A 22626-nucleotide genomic window follows, 5' to 3' on the forward strand; every position below is an offset into this window, starting at 1 on the left:
GGCAGTGATAAGAATGTCATTGTTGCACACTTGAATGAAGTCAACATGGTCGCGAAACAGACATTTAAACGGCCAACGAGAGAGAGTATTGCAGGACCTGTCCGACATAGCTCTGGGCGGAGAAGTCGCGCGCGTCTGAGGAAGATCGAGGATGTGAATAGCCACAATAAACCACGTAGACCCAGGCAAGTTTTGCAACGATTTGGGCTGTGTTTTCACCCTCAATTATTTGTTTTTGATCCTCTTCTTTATATCCCGGCGGCCAGCTGAGCGTTCTTGTTTCTATGTTTATATAAATAGCTGCCCTCTACTCCTTTCTTTCAGTCGCTAGTAGGCGTTCATGACGGGAGGTTAATTTCTGAATCCGCACGACTCGGCATTTTCTTGACAGCCTCTTGATTCTTAAATTCTAATGTCACCTTTGCCTCCTAAAACATTTTTTTATTACTTCTACCCAGTGAGATTTTCTCATTGGGTACTATTTCCTCACCATACATGCCATCTCCATTTCCGAGCAAGCCATGCAACTCAACTCATCATCGGATGCTTCAGTCCTACCACTCCGCTGTTTCGTTCAGCTTGCTTTATTTCTCTTGATGTTTTCTACTTGATTTTCTCTCCCTCATGTCCCACATTGGCATCCACTCCTCTCATCCCCAATTTACCCTCTCGATCTTTTTTCCACTACCTTTCTCTTGATGGGATTCACAAGGTCTGAAGGGGAGTGACAAGGTCGAACCTTTTGTATATAGCCTACCAATTTAAAACTTTAGAAAGATAGCAACGGAATGGAAATGAACATTTCTTTGGATTTCTGGTTTGTGAATCATACACGAAATAGGATCTCTCCATGCCTTGCTCTGTAGGTTTAGCCAACCTTGTTGCGTATGGTAGATTTTGATTGAAAAGATACCAGTATCGCCATATGAATATCAAGAGATCAGACAGCGCCAAGTGCTCCGTATTTGATCGGAGGTTTGAATTCCCTCTCGTTTGGTTTTTTATAGAGACGATCAATCAATCGTAATGGCTATCCACGACCAAACTTACTACTTGCTGAGAGGAATTGAGATGTAAACTCGTATTACAGATGAAGGAATGCTTTCCACGCCAGCTCTATTCCTAATGTATGTGACTATCGATGCATTTTTTTCTTCGTCTCTCTTTGAATGGATATTACTAGGCTCAACAGATAGTACATGCATCCTGTTTTCGGCTTCAGTCTTTTCTTCAAAACGCCAACTTCAATAGGAGGAACGGATAAGTGGAGCCAGGAATGGCGAAATGAGCATCCCAGATAGTAAATACCATTGGACAAGTGATATGGTTAGCTAGAGCCAATCGAGAAAGACTAAGTGAACACATTCGTTATGTCATGCCTGTATGCTCTGATAAGAATTCGATTGTAATAGCGGGCAAGGAGTTTGCAACATAAATAACCAAGAAAAAAAAATAAAATAAAATAAAATATAGAATTGCAAAGCAAAAAAAGACAAAAAGACAATAACCTTCATTCTTATATAAATAACCCATTCGTGAATACAGAAGGAGTATTCAACAAACATGGAATCCCAAGTTATTGTCATTAAGAAGTAACGGCTAAGTGAGTTGCACCTCCCCTCCATCCGTCCAGCCCGTGAATGATGCTCCTACTCTATGATCCGATATACCAAATTTCAACGCCCAAAATGTCAAATTTCGTTCCTTCATCGCTTAGTGGCTCGTTGCCAAAAGTCGGACATGTGTCGCTGACACCCTTCTCAAAAGAGTCGTCGAGCCAAAGCCCATAGTGGCCATCCCTGAGCGAGGCAATGCATGAGAAGGGTGTAGTTAGCCACCAGTTTCTCTTTCCCTACTCTTAAACCATGTATGTGATTGCCAATTCCAGAGTATGGGAGGAGAGGGATGTATTTATATTTAAGTGTCATGGGGTGAAAAGAGATAATAATGCAATAAAAGTAGACTTACCCGCCCCCAACACTCAAAAACCCCGTTTCGCATAGAATCATATAATCATTAACCCCACTATAGGGGAACGCCTTGAACCGTATCCGCTCCGGTGTGGTGGTTCCACTTCCGCTTCGGCTAGCACCTGCTGAAAGGTTAGTCGACGAATCTTGACCACCATCACCAAAGCTGCCATTGCCCCTATCATTGGTATCATCATGAGACGCACTCCGCTGGGTCGGTGAGAGATGTCCCCCATATCCGCTGCGGCTGCCATCCCCATCCCTCCTCTTCGTAGTATTGGCGGTGCTATCTGGACCATCGCCAATGCGTGATGGGCTCTCATAGAGCTTGGAGAAGGTACCGCCGTTATAATTTGTATCATCATCATTACTCTGTTCCTCACCTCTCAGCGTTGTACTCCTACCGCGGACGTGTGTTGTATCCGCACTGGGAGGTAACGGTAAACCCACCAGTTCCAGTAGGTCATTATTTATTTCAATCAACGGCGGTTGTCCCACTGCCCTGCTACCCGCACTGGTAGTCATCGCCTCACGTCCGGAATCGTTTGTGGTAGTATTCGTGGTACGCTCTTGTCTGAATGGCACAGGATGCAGCACACTAGCCCGCCAAAGAAAACATTCCCCAGTCCCATAGTAATGCGAAGCGGGGTGTGGGGGGTCTGTGAGATACGCGCCAAACACATTTCCTCCGCTGGCCCCAGGACTCCGTACACCACCCAAGCCGGCGGCTGACGAATCCTTCACCACGAGCACATACCCCGCCCTCTGACTCCTGCTCCCAAAATATTTACACTTATCATATAGCGTCAACAAGCTCGACCCATCTCTATCCAGGCTATAAGCCAGCTGCCAAGTATCCAGCAGCTGCAAACGAGGGGGGACGAGCAGCCGGATTTCCTCCGCTAAGGAGCGTGTGAGGAGGAGGCGGGCCGGGCTTCCAGCTGCAGTAAGAGTTAAAGGAGTGAGCGGCGGAGGCTGAAACGGGGAGGAGGTGCGGTGTGGAGGGTTGTAGACTTCGGATACGCTCATGGGATCTAAAGAGGGCTGTTTCGAGGCGGGGTGCCGTGAGGGTGTTGGCTCTGTGAGGCGTCTGTAGAGGCCTGAGACGACATGACTGACAGGATAGGAGAAGTAGGAAGCCGCAGATGGAGAATGGGACTGGGACTGGGACTGGGACTCGGCTTGGGATAGGGGAGAAGGCGGGCTAAAGGAGTCCTCGGTCGCGGACATGTGGGATGAGTGTTTAATTGTTTGGTCAGTTTATGGAAATAGGATATGGAAAATGAATCGTGCATATATAAACCTATTTAAGTAGTCGTAGTCAACTGGTAATTATATCTGTCGTCAAGGTACTTTTAGTTTTTTAGGTGTGTTGTTATAAGTTGGATGGGAGGAGGTGGGAATTCCTGACATCATCCGGCAATGCGGTTATACTAAGTTAACTAACTAGCCCATAAAACTTATTTATCCGCTAAATATATGCATTTCCGTCGACCAAAAACCAACCATCAACTGCAGTAGTCAACAATGATTATCTATGGATGGAGAATGCCGAGCTAAAAGTATTAAGAAATCATCCATTTGTCTATCCCGATATTACGCTTTTTCCAAACTTGGTCAAACCGGAGGACAAGGGTGAAAAGAAATTATTACAGAAGATCATTAAGCCCCCCTGCCTCCCCTCCTCATCTTTGCCAGATCCATCCCATCCATTTGGCTAGAACAAATCCAGGATATCCTGGTTACTCTTGCTTATTGTCGCCCCGGACGCCGGAGGAGGCGTAGGCCTATTACTTGTTGACCCCGTAAGATCTAAGCCCGCAAAGCCATTCATTAGACCACTGCCATCCTGTGTTCCCATGCCTTCACTAGAGGACAGGTCACCTCCATTTGGTCCGCTTCCAAATACGCCCATCAAATCTTCAAGATTGTTACTGGATGGTGGTGGAGCACCAGAAACCGGCGACTGAACCCGGACAGGTGTTCCGGCTAGTCCTTCCAGCCCAGACATGCCGCTTGGCGGCTCTTTATGCGCAGACGCAGGTGCTGTACCGTCGAAGTCGATATCTAGCAGACTCTCGATATTGCTTCGTTGCACTGGAGCAGCATTTCCGGAAACAGCGGCAGCAGCGGCCGCAGCGGCCAATGGGTTGTCTCGTGCGTTTTGGAGTTGTTCCCTAGGTTTAGAATATTAGCAGGGAGGCGAAATAGAATGAAATAATCAAGCAGATCGACGATGTATTATTACGTACTCAATGGCAGCTTTTTGGACAGCATCGGCGCCATATTTGCCTTCGCCAACGAATTGTTCTGGCGGCTTGTGATAAACAGAAGCGAGTGTTGATAGTTCTGTAAGAAGTTGCTCGAGCAGGGCGGGGGGTAGAGATTGGATAGTCGTAACAATGGGAGGCTTCTCTGATAGGACTATATTCTTTGCAGCATTTTGGTCGGTTGTATTCGAGAGGAGTCGCCAATATACATATGCCCGGTCTCTAATATCTGGATTGTCATTCTCAGCCGTTGCTGCCTGAAGGACCTTTTGGACGAGGCCTTGAGCTTTATCCGGCCGTTTTAGGAACAGCTTAACCACAGCTGTTAATATTTGTAATTGGGTCTAGAAAGCCAATGATTAGTTGGATCTGGAGTCGATAGGCAAGAGAATATTAAAAACAAACCTGCGTGAACTCTTCTTTAAACCCGTCCACGAAGCCAGCGAGGATATCACCGGCATTGCTGATTTTGTCCGCATACTCGCCCACAATCCATATCAACGCTCCTCTGGCATTGGGTTCGTCCAGCTCGTCGATACACTTACATAGAGTAGGAATAATACCCTCATAGCCAGGATATTTGCGGAAGATGTCTCTGATGACGACAATGGCTTCTTGGACAACGTAGTTCACTTTAGTATTAATCAAATCAAGTAGCGTGGAAACACATTTCTCCGTCGCAGTCTCAATTTTAATTGCTGTTTGCCCAATGGCTCTGACAGCACGCCGGACGAAATCCATATCGACTTCCAGGGCATATTCCTTTAATTCTGCGAGAAGTTGATCTACATTCCGCTCATTCGCGATCCGGACCATGATGTCTAACTTTTGGAATTTGACGTACGGCGGATCGTTATACTTGCAAAAGAAGACCCGCAGTTCCTTGTCAAGGATGTTGGGCTTGCTCTGGAGGAGAAGATCGATATTTCGCAGAGCAACGTACTGGACTTCCGGGGCGGAGGAGACGAGTGTAACTTTTGAGAAACAGAAAATATATCAGCATCTCATCACAGAAAATATGCCTCCACTTCTGTTTCAATAAACACACCTAGCGGGGGAGCCATCTTCTTTAAATACGACCGAGCAGTTTCTGGATTAATGATTTTCATATGCAAAAAGACAACTTTCACAGCGGCAAGAACCACACTGGCATTGATATGCTGGAATTGAGGGGCAACTCGTTCGCATATATTTTCTGCTTCCTTCACATCTGTCGTTCTAAAGTCTGCCAAACTAGTCAGAACGGACACCCTGCCCCATTCTGTGCATTCGTTCAGGGCCATGAGCATTTTCCTTAATGTATTTGGCGTAATGTGTAAGGCTTTCGTTTCAGGAGCGGTTTCGCTGATCTCAGCCAAGGCGGTAACGCAGTTGGCCACGACCATGGGGTTTGGATCTCCAATCAATTCTTGCAACCTCTCCAAGAAACCGTTCTCTAAGCAGGTGGTAGGGCTGAGATCGAACAGTTTAGCTACACATATTGCAGCAGTTTTGCGGACATATGGAGACTCATCCCGCAGCGTTTTCCATAATGGCTCCTCCAAGTAATCAATCATTTTTTCCACCCGAATACAGCCCATTGTACGTATGGCAAGCGCTCGTATGAGAGGGTTCGGGTCCTCCGAGTCCTGGACGAAGGTGTTCACGGCAAGGATACAGAGGTCAGGGTGCGATTTGGCATAATTCCTGGAACCCAGTAGTTGGCTGATTAGTACACTTAAAGAAAAGGCACAATATCAACAAGAGAGAAGTCCCGAAGTACTCACATAAGATAAAGGTAGACTAGCTTCTTCTGATCCAGATCATTGGTTGCAATGTTTTTAAGGACGTCAGGGAAAAGCGCCGACACATCCTTGCCCAAAGTCATGGCCATGATGGTTTTCTGGATAGATTCTTTTCTGCAAACCAGCGTAAATTTTCATCATTCGATAGACAGAGTAATAATAAATGCATCAGGTATGAAATACCTTTCCCAAGCATATTGAGATCTAAACATCCCATGTCAGCACTGATTTAAGAGACCCTCATTCAAATCTCGTATTGTTGCAATAGACATACACAAGCCCAGCTCTCAGCTCAAAAGTTTCTCCCTTCCTGGGCGTAGCGAACGCGCCTCTTATTCTATTTACTGCCATCCTCCTAGATGGAAATTAGCGGCAACAGAGTTGCACCTTGGTATAGGAATGCAACGTGAAGGACCGGTGCGCGAGCTCTGGTGAACGGGGATAATAGCGGGGAAGAGCAACGGTGCTGTTTGGCGGCCGATTAGGCGGACAGTCGAGTGTCGTCCAGCCGTTAACTTAATTAGCAGCCGAGCGCACGTAGAAATACGCACAGCTACGCCAGCACCGCTTCAGCCGGGGGAAATGCAGCAGATCAAGTTTTGTGTCGTTTGTTGTAATGCGTGAGAAGAGAGTGATCTGGTTGTCTAGTCTTGTTCATGACCAAATGCGCGAAGGTGATGGGGGCAAGTGACTAAGTTAGCGTCGTGACAACCAAATGCTAGCCAGCTCTGCGTCCCGTTCACCAACCACGAATAAATCACCGACGGGGAAGAGCGAAATATACTACAATTAGTTTATGTTGACGGGACAAATCAGTTCAATTGAGTTTGCAAGGTTTGGCCAGTGTCGCTAAACTCGTTTCCCGCCAAAAAATGGTGGGTTCAGACCGATGCCTACACAGCTATGAAGACCGTGCTTATTGAACCTCCCTCTCTTAGGCAAATCTCCCGAATCTACGGCGTCTCTTTGTCGAATCTCGAACAGAAGCTGAGGAGAATGAATACTCCAGAAATGCTGTATGTGCCGATTTCCCTTGCTTGAATATGTCATTACCATACACGAGCTTCCTCTACTCTCCTGACTGTTTCTCACCAATGCTAGTTCTACAACTTAGTCCTCTTCATATCCTCAGTCGCGGTCTTCAGTCTAGTTGCCCAGCGCATGGGCGGCGGGAAACCATATCAATAACCAACAGGATCAGAATGAGAATCCATAGGAAAATTTTTGGGAAAAAATATATATTAAACTATGAGGAGATCGCCAAGGCCATGTACTCATCCAGCACTTTCGCCGTATATCATACATAGATCCATTTCGGCGTTGTAGATCATCACTGAACATCAGCACAGGAAGAAAAAAGGACTCATGGAAGGGATATATTTTCGTTCCATAACAATGTCTCATCATGCGCCCAACGAGGGGAATAAATGGCCAACAAGAAGGAATAAAAAGTTCAAGAAACATTCAATCTGTCTCTTCTCCATCCTCATCCCCAAGGAAACTAAGAGATTGAAAGCCCCTTGCAACCCGCCTTCGCGGACGTCCGCCATCTCCCGCTTCATCCTCGTCGGAAACGTTTGTCCCCCACCTCTTCGCGCCCTCACGCACAACCTCAAGATCTGCCTGCAGCTCCCTCGCCTCCCTGATCTCCTTTGCCTTTTCAAGAGAAAACCGCCCTTCCATACCTGCATCCTTGAGCATATGGCGGAGGTGCTTCACCTTTTCCCGCGGCGTATCGTACGGGGCCAGTTCGCGAAACCACATCTTGCGAATCCCGCACTTGACGAGTTGGCCTTGTAGCTTCTTGATTTCCTCCAGGTCTGGATTAGCATCAGCAGCATCCTTTGGTTTACTGCTGCTGGCGGTGCTTGGTTTCGAAAGCTTTTTGGTTTTCCCTTGCTTCAAGGACTCGGATGACTTGCGACGTTTAGTTTTCGGTGGTGGCTCGTCGTCGATGACTACTGACATCTCACTTTCTGATTCATCATGTTTGGTCTCGCTGGGTTCATCTTTTTGGGTGGCTCCCTTCAACGATGTCCTTTCTGAAAGATTCTCCGATACGTCTATCACGTCGGAAAGTTCTGATGATGTGTCCGCCTTTGATGGAGCTGGTTTAGGCTTGGGAGTTTGCTTCACTGGTTTAGAAGCCTTGTTCTCTGGGTGTGCGCGCTTCCGTGATTTGGGTGCTTTTCCCTTTTCCTCCTCACTTCCTTCGCTTGGTGGTGATGACAGTTCCTCTTCAGATTCAGGCGGAGTTGCAGTTCGCCGTCTCTTTCTAGCGGGTTGCGACACGCTGATCGACGCACGCTTTGGTGCCTGAGGTTTTAGAGGTGCCCGTTTGGGGCCTCTTGGTGTCGGTTTTTCTTCTTGCTCAGTGGCCAATTCTTCTTGTTTCGCCTAAAATTCCGCGAAATCATTTATTAGTACTGATGATAAACGAATTTTTTTTTTTTTTTTTTTTTTTTTTTTTTTTTTTTTTTTTTGAGACATATCTCTTCGCAAAAATTAAATATCGGTGATAAGAAGCACCTACCGCTTCCCGCTTAATTATCTGATCACTCCTAGCCTTCCAAACTTCGTCATTCTTATAGAATCCCTCCTCTAGACCAAGCGCTTTCTCCGTCCTGGACCGGACGCGCTTCACAGTCAATTCGTCTAGGTTTCCCCTCTTAAATATAGCAGCGACGGTGTCGCGTAGGCCCTTCTCGAGGATCTCGTCGGAAGGAATGCGCGTAGAGGAAGCGGAATCGGAGTCCGAGTCCGAGTCAGACATGATTGTGGATATGGGAATCGCCCTGTTTTTTATTTTTATTTTTATTTTATTTTTTCGCTCCGTGTCGGACTCGTCGCGACTGAACGGTTATGGGCGCGTTAATAGCATAGATAAATATATGCGATAACTAGTGGTTGGCGGTTAATATTGTAGGATTTTCCTTTGTTATAGGCCTGTACGGTTTTGTTTCCGGATATTCTTACAGAAAAAGGTGCTATCGCGGCACTAACAGGTTATTTGCTGAGTGATGGATGCCATATTCTGGGGTTGAACAAAGTTCGCTGGGCTAACGACGTCAAAGAAGCTAATGAGCCGCTAGGGCCGATCAAGCATGATTTCTCAGCATTGATTCCGCCTTTGCCATCTATGAATGATACTATCATAGTATCCAATTTACATTAAAAACCCGTTATACTCATGTATCTGCCTGACCTAACATTTCGCGTTCGACAAGTAATTGCTGTTCGGCTCGCGCTCGGATCTATTCGCATTGGCTTGGAAATTTAGATCTACCAGCATGGCCGAGATACTAACGGAGCAACTTGACGCTCTCAGAGACGAAAATCGTCATCCTAAGAAATCAAGACATTCGGCTACGGAAGACGGTAAGCAGGAAGATGGCTCCCAGGGCAAAGCAAAGCTGCCCAAGGGAATGGTTTTGGGTAAGGACGGAAAGCCGTAAGTATCGAGATCAAGAGTTAGGAGCTGGTTGCTACCACCGTACTAGGATATCTTCGCACCATCCTACAGCTATGCCTGGACGATCGAGTAGCTATACTGTTCAAAATAAGCTGATTAAAAACGCCGCTCTAGCTGCCGCACCTGCGTCTCAATCTCCGACTGGCGCGCCCTCATGAAAAGCAAATCCCCCACCACCACTACCACCACTCCCGCTCCCTCCTCCACAACAACAACAACGGCGACAACAACAGCCGCTCAAAACCAAGCCACCTCCCTACCACCAGACTGTCCGCCCGACGTTGAAACCCTAGGCCGCAGCACCTGGGCCCTCCTCCACAGCATGGCAGCCACCTACCCAACAACCGCCACGCCTCAACAACAAAACGATATGCGCGGCTTCCTCGCGCTTTTCGGCAAACTTTACCCTTGCTGGGTATGCGCGGATGATTTTCGAGCTTGGATGAACGAGCCCAGTGGCGCGAATAGGCCCCGGCTAAAAACGCGAGCGGAGTTTGGCAATTGGATGTGCGAGGCGCATAATGAAGTTAACCGGAAATTGGGGAAAGATGTATTTGATTGTGCAAAGTGGGAGGAGAGGTGGAGGACGGGGTGGAAGGATGGGAGGTGTGATTGATGATGGGTTCCCCCTCCCCCCCCTGCCCTACCTCACTCTTGTTTTCTTTCTTTTCCTTCCTTTCTTTTTACTTTGTGGGTTTATGGTATCGCTGGATACAAGATTGGGGATTTTTGATGAGGTGGATGACGATGTATGATTAACTAAGAGTAAGTGTCTTTTCGCGTTCTTTGTGATGTGTACGGAGACAGTTTATGGGGGAATAGAAGCACTTAACTCCTTAAAACCGCATTGTTTATATTTTTACATTGGCTGGCGCATGCTGTTTGGTTGGTTCCTGGATGCATTGAGGGTTGGGACTCCAAACATCTCTACTCACTTACAAGCTAATGTGGCATTTTTTTGACTGTCCCTATGTATGTAGCTACAAAAAGACATTGATAGACATTATTTATGTAAATATATCGATTTTCATGTTCATACTATTAACGTATTTCTCTCTCTTTTGGTTGACAATTCTGCTTTTCGAGAGTTATCATCGCTTTTGTGAGTCTCGTTATTAAAATGATACTGATATATGAAGTAAAACACACAATGTGATAGAAGTAGATAATATGAGCCTCGCTTCGTTCAAGAAGGAATGTCCCGTGTCATACCTAGAAATCACGTAGAATGATGGCCAACTAGATCGGTTGGATGGGCAGCTAAAACGAAAAATATTCCATCTGCTTTTATTGGAAATGAAACGCCATCCTGCTATTTTCTCACACTCGAATGAAACTGAACAGACAAACAATCAACCTTTACAGAGAAATAAAAGCTTAAAATGATATATTTTAAACGCAAAGATAAATTTAAGTCATGTCCTATTCATTCGATAGTTTTTCAAAGCCTAGTCACTTTTATTTTCGAAGAAGAGGAAAGAAAGGATATAAGGAAATCATATTAAAAAGGGGGAAATAAGTAACATAAATAAAAAATTCAATCGGTCGAACAATGAAAACCAATCAAAACAGTCTAAGACTTTCCAGAAACAAATAGACGCAAACCGCTCGCCGGTGCTCCGATTTCAGTTACTTGCGAAACACGACATACAGACCCCTTGTATTGTTCATGATATTTGGCACCGGTGAACGGACATGTGACGCTAGGCGAGCCGCTGTAGATTGGCGTGAAGGAAGCAGCGCAGATGTCAAATTCAGCGAACTGATCAAATTCGATATCAATCTTGTCTTGAGGGCTCCGCTCGCATTGGGCTTTGACTTTTCGGGCCTGTTTTAATTAGGTTTTTCGTTAATAAAGCTGTGCTAGTGGGAATCAAATGTTTGGGAATGTAAGGCATAAGGGTTCAAAGTAATCATACCTCATCAATGAATTTGGCGACACCGCCATTAGAAATCATCCTGTTGGCAAAGCTAAGGGCGGATGAGAAGTTTTGTTTTGAGAATGCCAGTTTCATCGCTGCTCTGAGAGCGAATTGTCTGTGGGCGACTTGGAGTTTCGGAATGGTGAAGTAGGCAGATAGCTCGAGACTCCGTTTCAGGTTCTCTGGAGTGTCTGTGCCGATTGCCCGTCGCTCAAGTTCAATTGACATCGCGAGGATATACTCCCGGGCGGTGGTGATGATCTTCTTCGCCTCCTCCACTTCGCTCTCTGACGAGACAACATTAATGAGCACTGTGTGGAGAATACGCTGGAAGATTTTCACGCCATCTTCAAGTTTGTTGGCTTTCATCGCAGCGTAACCTTCTTGGAGGTCAATACTTGCAACGGACTCAAGATCTCTGGGGATGACTGGAAGAACATGTCGGAAATCCGTTTCCTCAACTGTTCGTCTAACATAGTTGACGAGTGGAGGTAGTCCGACTGTGGCAGGCAGGTACGTCTTCGTAGCTTTGTAAATTTCAAGGAATCGTGGTTTTAGAGGTTCGAAGTTCACCACACCAACTTGTCGATTGAGTAACTGCATCGCAGTGTCAAAGGATCCGGCTGCAACATGATCGGCTGCGAGAGGGGAATTTCGCGCCCATATATCCGCTTCTGTGGTACCAGCTCCGCCTGTAGCACTCTCGATGTTGACAAAGTCCTCTACATCCTCAACATTAATGTCGTCACCCATGTCCCATCCGGCAGCATCTTCTTCGTCATGCTCTTCACCCAACGTATCACGACCAAATTCCCCAACCTCTTCACCTTCCTCTGGCTCGTATCCATTGGTGGGAGTAGCAACAGCCTCGCCAACCTCCCCCAGAAGAGCTTTCTCAAATGAGGAATGGGACGGAGCTTTAACCGGCCAGTTCGACTTGAACGTGGGAACGATAACTCGCGGAGGCTCGCTCGATGGTTTGCCGAGCGATGGCAGAGTGACCTCTTCTTCAGTGAGGCCACAGGACTCAAGGATGGACGCGGCTTCTTCGTCTAGGCCGTGGGACTTTGCCGTCATATAAGCGAGAGGGACTAAACATTGTCAGCAAGAGTATGGTATAGAAAAGGATAATGACAACATACGAAGATCAATCTCCTTGAACATTTGTATCCGGCCTTCCACGTCACCTAGATAAAGGGAGTTCTGGAACTGTGATGTGAAGTCTCCTCGGTGCTCTGCGATTTTCGCCATGCGAGTGAGCTTTTCTTTATCGCCAGTCGCCAAGTAAAGGAAAGACAGTTTGTCAAATAGCCTTTGTTTCTGGTATGCCATTTCGACAGTTTGGTGATTTCCATGGGCTAAGGCTTCCGTACCGAGTCGACTCCACAATTTAGGGCGGTCGAGTTGTTTCGCCATGTCTATAGCTACGTCAATATTACCACACTCAAGAGCAAGTTCAAAGCGGGTTTGTGGATCCTGGACGAATTGTAGAGCGATCTCCGGGTATCCCTTCTTTTGCAAGTAGGAGATAATACTTTGGCCCACAAGACTGGACGTTTTGATGATCTGTAACATTTCATCGTAATTTCTCTTGACAAGAGCTAGTTTAAATCGATATTCGGTAGGGTCGATTTCAAGGATTATCGGCTTCGCAGTTCTATCAAGACAATAGACGTTTCTTGCTTTGACGCGCACTAAGTAAACCGTTGAATCTAGAGTGCGAACAACACCATTGTCACTAGGCTCTGTCAGCGATCCACTTCTGATAATTTAGTTAGGTTGAACTTACCCGTTCTGAAGGGAATACTTGATATGGTTGAGTGTGGAGTACAACAGTACACCTGCATCATCCCATGTGGCACTCTTGATGCGGATGGTCTCATGCAGGGTGCTAACATGCTCCAAGGTTTTTGTTACAATTGTAACATTATGTTTGCTCAGTAGAGCAGCATAGAGCCCGTCGTTAGACCATACAACGTATTTCACTCCACTAACACTTAGCTCCGCTAGCTGTTTCTTCTGCTGAATGTCAAAAAGAACAACAGTCGTGGGCGTGATGAGAAGAAGGGCACCCGTTCCACCGAAGTAAATATCAGTGGTTCCATTGGGTGGCTTGATTGTCTTTGTTGTTGAGTTGTTCAGGTCCTTGATGTCGATTTGCTGAGAAGACTGGCTGAACACTGCAAATCTATTCCGCGCTACGAATACAGCGGATGTCCCATGCCCCCTTTTAATGTCCGTTGGCTCCACAGCACCCGTGGAATCCCTGGGAATATGAATAAGTTCGTATGTTCCGCCATCAGTAGGAGAAATGACTAAAATTGCTCGCTCCGCTGGGTTATAGGAGAGAGTTCTTGGTGGGACCCAGGGGCTGCCTAGCTTTTTTAGGGATAACATTGGCGGAGATTCCACGTTTTTGGTGAAGTCATAGGACCGCAAGTGTTTCTCTTTTGTAATATAGAAGAGTTGGTTCTGATATATCGCAGAAGCGGGCCGTTCCCTCTCTAGTTTGAATACCATTACGCCAGAATCGTGGCCAGCAGCAAAAAGATTTATTTCGGGGTGAGCAGCAATAACCCAGAACCGATCAATATCACGTTTAAACGATTGAACCGAGGTCCTTTTATTCAAATCCCAGACACGGATGGTTTTGTCTTCACCCACGGAGAGTATTAGGTCTTGGTGAGGGTGGAATAGACATGCTGATGCGTTCTGGAAGTGACCCCGGCAAGTGTCTACTTCCCATGCTTTTGTATCTGCCAACAAAATATTAGAATCACCATTTGTCAAGTTTGACAATAGACATACCGCTCATTCTCCAAAGCTTCACCAGCCGATCATCGCCGGCAGATACAATTAATGGGAGTGTTGGGTGGAATGCGACCCAGTTGACCCCCCTATCATGGCCTTCAAGGACAAATTTAACAACGGCATCGGTATTACCAAACATATCTGCTTGGGACGCATTTGCACGGGCCATCTGATCTTCGAAACTCAACGACGAAGTTGGCGCAGAGTGTTTTTTCCGGAGGCCGGATATATCCCAAACTCTGACTGACTGATCAAGGGAAGCGGAAACAATCAGGTCTTCTTTTGGGTGAAATTGCGCACACATGGCGTAGTGGTTGTGTCCGGTCATCGTGCAAACTAGGAGTGCCTTACGTCAGTATCTGCTCAATCAAAAGTACTGTCGAAGCCAGCGAGCCCTACTTAATGATCGATTTTGCCAGTTCCAAATGCGAATAGTCTGGTCATCGGAACTCGAAACGATCCAAGGAAGTTCGTGATGAAAAAAGACCGTTCGCACATAATCCAAGTGACCATTGAGTGTGAAAAGGCATCGACGTGTTTGATACGACCACACCTTGATCCTATAATCATCTCCTCCAGATACGAAAAGGGGCTGTGTTTTATGAAAATCGATGCCTCGAACAGGTCCATCATGCTCTTCAAAGCGGTCTATCAGAGTCCCCATGCGGTAATCCCATAATTGGATGGTGGAGGAGTGCAGGGACACTAGAAGCCATGGTCTACGGATGTTAGGTTTGCAAAGTTAAACAGTGTTCCATAGACCGCTCACCGTTTCGGATGGAATGCGATCCCCTTGGCTCGAGACGACTTGGACTCAAACTGTATATGTTATATTAGAAGCACGTTCACAAAGATTGGCGGGAAGGGGCCAGAGGAGAAGATGTGCGGCATACTTTCGTCAACATATTTGGAGAGGACTGCATGTTGATGTTGCGGGAGCTACCCGTATGCCACGTATAAGCTCCGCGCACGGGTCAAAATTATCGATTGCTAATGGCGATTCATAAAGTTGGGTCAGGGAGAGGGGGATTGGCACTTGAGGATAACCTGCAAGATTGTGTGTTGTATTTCTGAAGTCGACTATCGCTATCTCCTCATCGTGTGGACAAGGACACTGTGGTTTCCAGTGGTGCAGGTGCGGGTGGTGACTAAGCGAGATGGTGAGCGGCTTGAGCCTCATTGGCCGGTTGACTCGCAAACTCAACACAACTAGGTACAACCCACAATCCATCCACGATCACAGACAATGGCAAAGGGGTGGCGAAGAGCTAAGTCCTGTTGCCAGATACCGACCGAGTTCTTGTCATAAATACGATTCTTGCCCGAGGTGGACATACATCTCGCTCCCCTGTCTCTAACCCAAGTTCCGATGACATCAATTCCGCCCATACTATCTGCTTTATAGCTGAAGGCGCTCACTGCATATCCCTTCAACACATATTATATTACATCAACCCAGTTAAATTCATATGCCCGGAGATGATTTGAAAACTTTGGTTTATTTATCTCATGTTGTTCATATGGTTCCGAATGAATACCAAGCGTACGGGAGTGACCCACTCCCCTCCTTCTCCAACTCACAATCGGGCTACCCAGGCAGGTATCACACTGCCTTCGCTTCAGAGCAGCCATTTGATACCGAACGGTATTCGAATGACGCTACCATCGGACGCCCTTCACACTCGGTCGACGGACATGGAGACACCTTGGTGCTAGAGGATATATCTGGTCATGATACTGGATATGATGGGGATGTGGAGGTAATTGCACCGTACGAATATGAGGAAGCGGAATCGATGCCCCCGACTCCACGCCAAGCGAAAAACCCGGCCAGGAGCAACGTTGAAATGGATGATCTTGTGAAAGCAGGACTTATTGATGCAATGAGAGAATTGGATTGTGATTCAGATGAAACGGACTATGAGTACCACAGATTATGTGTAAGAAGGCAGAAGAGGAAGGGGAAATATTTATCTAGCGGACAATCTACAACTGATTGCTCCTCGGACGCTGAATCTTTAGAAACCATCGATCTTGAACGCTACGGGAAGGTATTTACTCCAGGAAAACCCCGAAAGAGGAGGAGAAGGAGGAGGAGGCGGAGGCGTGCATTCACTGGCGATACTTCCGATTCTCAGAATGCTGAAATTACCAGCATGGAACATGCTTCACATGAAATTAACACGAGCCAGCCAGCCTTTCCAGCACAAGGCGAACGGATGGATATTGGTTAGATGGGTCACAAAATGCTTATAGAGTGAGGCTAATGGCAAGATATTTCCTATTAATTCTTACCCTAAGGATATGTTTTGCAATTATAGAAATTCAAACAACCAACATTGCGACTTATTTTTGGGTTCGTTGCGATCACGTCACATGATAATATTTACTCAACCTTGGAACCCAAAGAGCCGTTCCCTGGCAAGTGCATGACGTCAGTCGTCGTTCAACCGGTGCCAACACTACTCCGTATTAAAATGGCAAATTACTGGACTGCGAATCTAATTAACTACCTCCCACAAACCTGGCCTGGCATCTATCGCGGTTTGTACGTTAATTGGTATTTTCAAAACATAAACGGCACATTCGAAGAGCTTTGACTCATTTGCGATGGCATCCAGAACATCAACGCGGCAGGCCGCTGTGAAGGCAAATGAAGCGCTCCACCAAGGGGCCAGAGCTAGTACGAAGAAAACCGCTGGCGGGAAGCGGAAGGGGGAGGAACAGGAGGAAGCTCCGAAGATAAAACGCGAAAAAGCGGAGGAGGAAAAACCAACGGAAATAAAGCAACGGAAACTTGGAGAGAGTAAGGAGGGACCAACTACGGAAGGACATGAGGAGGAAACGGAATCGATCAACGCTGGGCTAAACAAGCATCAAAACATTGAGGGAGCCCAAAATCGAGACGTAGAGGAACCGAGGGAGCCGGACAAGTTGGAAACCAAACGACTGGAACAGAAGGAGGCACCAAAGGAGGCAGAACCGAAGGTAGACGCTAGTGAACCAAAAAAAGAGGAAACAAAAGAGACAGAATTGCTGGAAGCTAAAGAATCAGAACAGGAAGGAGAAGTTAGGGATCCAGTCAAAGCGGAACAACGCGAAAACGAAGCTCCCGAGAAATCCCAACCGCAAAAGGAAAACGTTGCAGAACCCGGAAGCAAGGAGAGAGCATCAGTACCGACAGCCATTGAGACAGGTGAGGTGGATAGAAGTCTCCCATCAAACGTTCTCGAAAAGGGTGTTATATATTTCTTCTTCCGCAGCAAGGTTGGGGTCGAGGAACCGGAGGGTATTGCGGACGTGGCACGGAGTTTCATCGTCCTTCGACCACTTCCTCGCGACGTAAAATTGGGCCAATGCAATCTCGGCGATAACCAGAATTGCCGATTGCTTGTCCTACCCAAAAAGGTGCTTCCGAAATCCAGCAGAGATCGGTTTATGGGTTTTGTGGAGAAGGCACACACCACCACGAAAACCATTAAAGACTCATTCCTTATGAGTGAGAGACAAACGGCGACGCGAGGAACGACATATACCGCTGCCGCAACTCCCATTGCTGAGGGAGTTTATGCGATCGCATCCAAGGGTCGCTCTTCGCACCTTGCATACTATCTGACGATCCCGTCGGAGCTTGGTGAGGTTCAGAAAGATATTGGCCTCAGACGCCATGGCAGCTTCATTGCAAGCGTAAAAAATCCCGAGTATGTTGGGCCTGAAACGGCCAGACTGCCTCATGGCCCTGAATTTCCACAAAAGTAAGTCCAGTTCTAAAAACAAATGGCTAAAGAGGCTGCTGGCCTTCGTGTGTTTTTCATAGCTGACTTTCCGCAGGGTTCAGGATGAGTTTAACGACCTTCGCTGGGTGCCATTACAACCCACGTTCCTGGATTACCCCAATGCGCAATTCCTTCTTATTGGAGGTACACACCATGATCCAGAAGAAGCTGAGGAAGCAATTGAGGAACTTGAACACCAGAATGAATCCCGGACGTATCCACTCAATTGTTAGTATTCCCCGATCGGTAAGACCCATGCATTGACTAATGGGTACTCTCTTTGTTCAATACAGACGATGATATTATCTATAAAGACCTAGGGCATGGACAGTAGGAACTATCCAGATGTCGCTACGACTTGGGGAATGAGCTACTGTACTAGGCCATAAGTATTGGCAACCCCCCGCCCCCTTTTCTGCCACAAAAAGGCACCCCTCATTGTGGGGGGGGGTGGCGCATATACTTATATGCCGGCACTGTACCTCCTTGTGCATGGCTTTAGTCTACTCGAATTTCGTGTAAAAAACGGCGTGCCATTGCCTTACGGCGCTTTCTTTAAGGTATTATTGTAATGTACGTAATTAATGCGACAAGGCTGCAGTACTCAGGGTAAATACTCCAGAGTGAGCAGAAAATGTTCTATGCAGTGTGATGACTCTCCAAAATCTTCAGTGGACCATTCATCAGAAAACAGAAAAAAGAAAAAGGCGACGAATGGAAGATTAGCATAACATGAATGGATTTTATCTTTCATTCTCTCTTATTGTAAAGGGAGAGATGGAGGGAAACCTCCGTTGTCAGGCTGAGCGTCTGTGAAATTAACTAGCTAGGTGCGCCTGGTCCAATTGGCCGCCGTGATCTTCTCACGTTCTCTATTTCCCAAAAGCCCCACCAACATCGCCAACACATGGTGATCTAGTAGATGGCAGAACAACTCTGCCCAGTATATAGTTTGAACCCTTTTATTTTTTGGTGGAAAAATGGCAAGATCCCGGGATGCCCATGGATGTGGAGAGAGGGGCTTCCAGGCCCCTGAGCTGCTGCTGCAAGCTGTAACCCAGGCTATTGGATACCTAGCTTCAATACATCATTGGGGATGGCGAAGATATGTTGTGGGATTGGCTGTAATTTTCCTGTGACTACCTTAATGGCTGGAAAATTGACAGGCATGCTTGTTGAGAACGATATTCCCATCATTAGTACAGCAGGGGGCTGAAATAAATAAGCTCCCAGACCTATGGCACCTACATAAGGAGATCGTCGCAATCGATTTTTCGAGGTAAGTCCTTTGCATTAGGACATGAGCATCTTCGCCATCTAGCAATCCCATCATGCGGCCCCTTTGGTTTACATCGTTGTCCTGCGTTTGCGCTCTTTTGGCTGTCGCCAATGCTGGACCTCCTCCACACAAGAGTAAGGATAAGAATCTGGCCAAGAAGGTAACTTGCGGAGGTAATACGTATAATTACCATGGGTTAGAGGGATATGGATTTGTGCCGTCGAATGCCGTTGACAAATACGGTGATACCATGGGCGGAATTGGTGGCGCCCTGGCTATCGAGCAATCTTCATGGCACAGGAAGGAAGATGGCACGTATGAAGGGATCGCATGGGCGTTACCGGATCGTGGATGGTGAGAAGGACTTGCTTTTCCCTAGCATAGCCCTCCCTAGGCATACCAGGATAACTTATTAGCTGACAATTAATATCTTAGGAATACCAATGGGACCCTAAATGTCCAGGCACGTATCCAGAAGCTGTCTCTCTCCTTCAAGCCTTCCCGTGAGGCATCTGTGAAGAAGCCTTCCCAGCCCAATCTCCAAATAAAGCATGTGGACACCGTTCTTCTCACGGGACCCGACGGAACCCCCACGACAGTCTCGATGCAGATGTGACCGGCTTCATAGAATTTCCCGTTTTCCCCACCCCTGCCAGGGGCAACATACTCTGGCGACGGGTTCGGCAGCGAAGAAGGAACAAGCGGACGCCGCATCACTATGGATACTGAGGGTCTCGCCTTGGGCGTGGGAGGAAGCTTCTGGGTATCTGACGAATACGGGCCATACATCTACCAGTTCACGCGTGACGGTAAAATGATCCAAGCAATCCAACCACCCGAAGCATATCTCCCACGTCGAAATGGGAGTCTCAGCTTCAGTGCCGCATCCCCACCCATCTACGACCCAGAGAAGTTGCCCGTACCTGAAGACACGGAATCAGGGCGGAACAACAACCAGGGCTTCGAAGCGTTGACACTCTCGCCAGACGGCATGGAGTTGTTTGTCATGATCCAATCAGGTCTGAACCAGGAGGGCGGGCCGAAGAAGAAGAATCGGAAACAGGCACGGCTATTACAGTATGATATTTCAGGCTGCAAACCGCGGTATATACATGAGTACGTCGTCACGCTTCCAACGTACCCCGATAGGTCGGAAGAAGACCAGGAGAAGTCTCGTATTGTTGCTTCACAGTCGGAAATTCACATGCTGCCCGGTGGAGACTTCTTGATCCTATCGCGAGACTCGGGTTCCGGGCATGGCCAGAAGGAGTCACGCTCTGTCTACCGCCAGGCAGACATTTTCGCAATCACTAACCGCACGACGGACATCAAATCTGAGAAATACGATGCCGCTACCGGCTCGATTGCTTCGGACAAGGGAGAGTTGAAAGACGGGATCGAACCAGCCGAGTATTGCGAATTTATCGATTACAACCTCGAGTCAGAGTTGGGCAAGTTCGGTCTGCACAACGGCGGCGAACAAGACAAGATGCTGCTGAATGAGAAGTGGGAGAGCCTGGCTCTAGTTCCGGTTGATGAGCGGGATTGTGATAAGAAGGGCTGTAGTCATGGCGAAGGAGGATTGCAGGAATACTTTTTGATTAGTTTCAGTGACAATGACTATATCACTCAAGACGGTCTGTCCCCACAACCACCACCGCGCAGCTTCATTCATTGCTTTTTGTTATCCATGACATGCTGACATTTTCCTGGCATTTGGGAATCTAGGCCATTTGAATTTTGGAAAATTCAAGTATGCGGATACTTCCGGTTTCAATCTTGATACGCAGGCTTTGGTGTTTAGAATCTCGTTTTGAGACATGACCCCAATATACCTTTTTGGCAGGGAATATATAATTCAGGTTGGTACACAGTGTACTTGGAGAATCTATACATTCCTATCGTATTTGCCCTAGAGATGCGTAGCCGTTTAATTCAGAATATAATCAGGAAATGGAGTTAGTGCCGATTCCAACCAACATCTCCAACACTGGTAGACATCAAACATGGGCAGGGGGTGGGGGATAATAAAAGTAATCCAGTTTTATTCGATTCAATTTTCAAGTGACCTGACGTTCACTTCAACCAAATGCAAAACTTGTGGTTGATTCGCCGGGAATTTACGGTGTGGAGGCAGCGGACGTATAAAAAAAGAAAAAGCGGAAGCAAAAAGTCAATTCCTCGCCGTCGGTTTATCTTGATGATTTAATATTTACCCAGTAACTATCTCCTGAAGGTTCAATGTATTTAAATATAGCAGCGCGGTTTCATGGGCCGTTGCCGTTCCGTGAATCAGAACGGCGATGTGGCGTTGGGCACCCATGGATAGATAATAGATACGAGAAGCGTGAAGCCTGGAAAAAACTCGATTCCATGACCTCTCACGTTCCGTCGTGTTCCTGCGGATAAAGTACAAATAGTGGGGGAGGAATGCAACGCACCCCGCGCTCACCTCACCCCTCTTCCCCCCACAGGCCTGGGGCGCATGTGATGCGGCAGCTCATGGCCTCAGAAAATGGAGAAATCGATGGAGGGGTTTGGCGGGGTGGGCTGCGACAAGAATAGCAATCTTGGTAAATAGGCTCTTCCATCTGGGATTTTCGGGAGCTTTGTCCACAGCCTCTTAAATTAAAGAATAAATACAGACGCCCGCGACGGAAATGAGGAGCATGAATGTACACGTAAATCGCGTGGCATTTTGCCACTGAGAACATCCTAATATGGAATTCGGGAGGATTAAAAATAATTTACCGGGTTGGATGGGATTTCACCGAAGCTGTCCATTCAACGAATGTGGAATCCGGGGCGAAGGCACTGGTTCCAGCCCGGCGGGTTGCTTGCCAGCAAAACATGCGTGTGGAGGATTGTGTTTTCAGCCACTATTGCTTGTGTATTGGAGGCGTGTTCAAGCACGCCGCGATGTACGATGGTAGGCCCTGGGTGCTCCGTCAGGATAAGTAAGTTCATACTGTATGTGAGACACGGTGGCTGAGTGGCTGGTTCCTACCACACCCTGGATACATTTATATCCGCATGGATGGATGTGGTGCGATCTCCAACAAGCGCCAGCTGTAACATTAACATTCTTGAGTGGCATCGTTGGCTATTGTACCATTTTGGTTTTTCCTTTTTGAGGATAGACAAGATACAGGAAAAATGGTGGGGCTGAAACAACGTGTTGGGGAACAAGAGCTGCTTTGTCGCGTCTGTCTATTCTGTAGAATTTATTACGTTTTCCGTGCAACTAAAAAACTGGGCTGGAGCAGCTGTTTGCGGGGCCTAGCCGAAAATTCAAAAACCTTGAGTGCTGTCCGTTGACTCCCAATCTCAGTCACCCTGTTG

General features: G+C 47.1%; 8 protein-coding genes across 8 annotated transcripts in view; 4 read left to right on the plus strand and 4 right to left on the minus strand.

Moving 5' to 3' along the window:
* Nucleotides 1-139, plus strand: part of HCAG_04361 (conserved hypothetical protein) — a gene marked incomplete at both ends in the record, with an annotated part of 2584 nt that extends 2445 nt beyond the window's left edge. Inside the window, one exon of the mRNA XM_001540471.1 lies at nucleotides 95-139. Coding sequence (XP_001540521.1) covers nucleotides 95-139 — 45 coding nt within the window. The remainder of the gene's footprint in view (nucleotides 1-94) is intronic.
* Nucleotides 140-1654: 1515 nt separating this feature from the next.
* Nucleotides 1655-3200, minus strand: HCAG_04362 (predicted protein; the record flags this gene model as incomplete). Its single annotated transcript, XM_001540472.1, has 2 exons — nucleotides 1655-1799; nucleotides 1969-3200. 2 exons carry the CDS (start codon nucleotides 3198-3200, stop codon nucleotides 1655-1657), a joined length of 1377 nt encoding a protein of 458 aa, XP_001540522.1.
* Nucleotides 3201-3687: 487 nt separating this feature from the next.
* On the minus strand, nucleotides 3688-6113 carry HCAG_04363 (hypothetical protein; the record flags this gene model as incomplete). Its single annotated transcript, XM_001540473.1, has 5 exons — nucleotides 3688-4147; nucleotides 4223-4584; nucleotides 4646-5214; nucleotides 5289-5926; nucleotides 6007-6113. The coding sequence occupies 5 exons, from the start codon at nucleotides 6111-6113 to the stop codon at nucleotides 3688-3690; spliced, it is 2136 nt and encodes a 711-aa protein (XP_001540523.1).
* Nucleotides 6114-7488: 1375 nt separating this feature from the next.
* Nucleotides 7489-8797, minus strand: HCAG_04364 (predicted protein; the record flags this gene model as incomplete). Its single annotated transcript, XM_001540474.1, has 2 exons — nucleotides 7489-8421; nucleotides 8558-8797. The coding sequence occupies 2 exons, from the start codon at nucleotides 8795-8797 to the stop codon at nucleotides 7489-7491; spliced, it is 1173 nt and encodes a 390-aa protein (XP_001540524.1).
* Nucleotides 8798-9314: 517 nt separating this feature from the next.
* HCAG_04365 (augmenter of liver regeneration) lies at nucleotides 9315-10511 on the plus strand (the record flags this gene model as incomplete). Its single annotated transcript, XM_001540475.1, has 3 exons — nucleotides 9315-9475; nucleotides 9611-9911; nucleotides 10497-10511. 3 exons carry the CDS (start codon nucleotides 9315-9317, stop codon nucleotides 10509-10511), a joined length of 477 nt encoding a protein of 158 aa, XP_001540525.1.
* Nucleotides 10512-11069: 558 nt separating this feature from the next.
* On the minus strand, nucleotides 11070-15152 carry HCAG_04366 (coatomer alpha subunit; the record flags this gene model as incomplete). The annotated part of the gene is made up of 8 exons (XM_001540476.1): nucleotides 11070-11324; nucleotides 11416-12509; nucleotides 12561-13180; nucleotides 13208-14174; nucleotides 14227-14565; nucleotides 14629-14948; nucleotides 14999-15048; nucleotides 15123-15152. The coding sequence occupies 8 exons, from the start codon at nucleotides 15150-15152 to the stop codon at nucleotides 11070-11072; spliced, it is 3675 nt and encodes a 1224-aa protein (XP_001540526.1).
* A 597-nt stretch (nucleotides 15153-15749) lies between these two features.
* HCAG_04367 (predicted protein) lies at nucleotides 15750-18339 on the plus strand (the record flags this gene model as incomplete). The annotated part of the gene is made up of 6 exons (XM_001540477.1): nucleotides 15750-16280; nucleotides 16435-16458; nucleotides 16551-16777; nucleotides 16851-17984; nucleotides 18061-18233; nucleotides 18299-18339. 6 exons carry the CDS (start codon nucleotides 15750-15752, stop codon nucleotides 18337-18339), a joined length of 2130 nt encoding a protein of 709 aa, XP_001540527.1.
* Nucleotides 18340-19336: 997 nt separating this feature from the next.
* On the plus strand, nucleotides 19337-21101 carry HCAG_04368 (conserved hypothetical protein; the record flags this gene model as incomplete). Its single annotated transcript, XM_001540478.1, has 4 exons — nucleotides 19337-19638; nucleotides 19720-19787; nucleotides 19941-20921; nucleotides 21013-21101. The coding sequence occupies 4 exons, from the start codon at nucleotides 19337-19339 to the stop codon at nucleotides 21099-21101; spliced, it is 1440 nt and encodes a 479-aa protein (XP_001540528.1).
* Between the last annotated feature and the right edge of the window lie 1525 nt (nucleotides 21102-22626).

This window comes from Histoplasma capsulatum, genomic scaffold, assembly GCF_000149585.1.
Source record: "Histoplasma capsulatum NAm1 scaffold_4 genomic scaffold, whole genome shotgun sequence".
Classification (NCBI taxonomy): Eukaryota; Fungi; Ascomycota; class Eurotiomycetes; order Onygenales; family Ajellomycetaceae; genus Histoplasma; species Histoplasma mississippiense.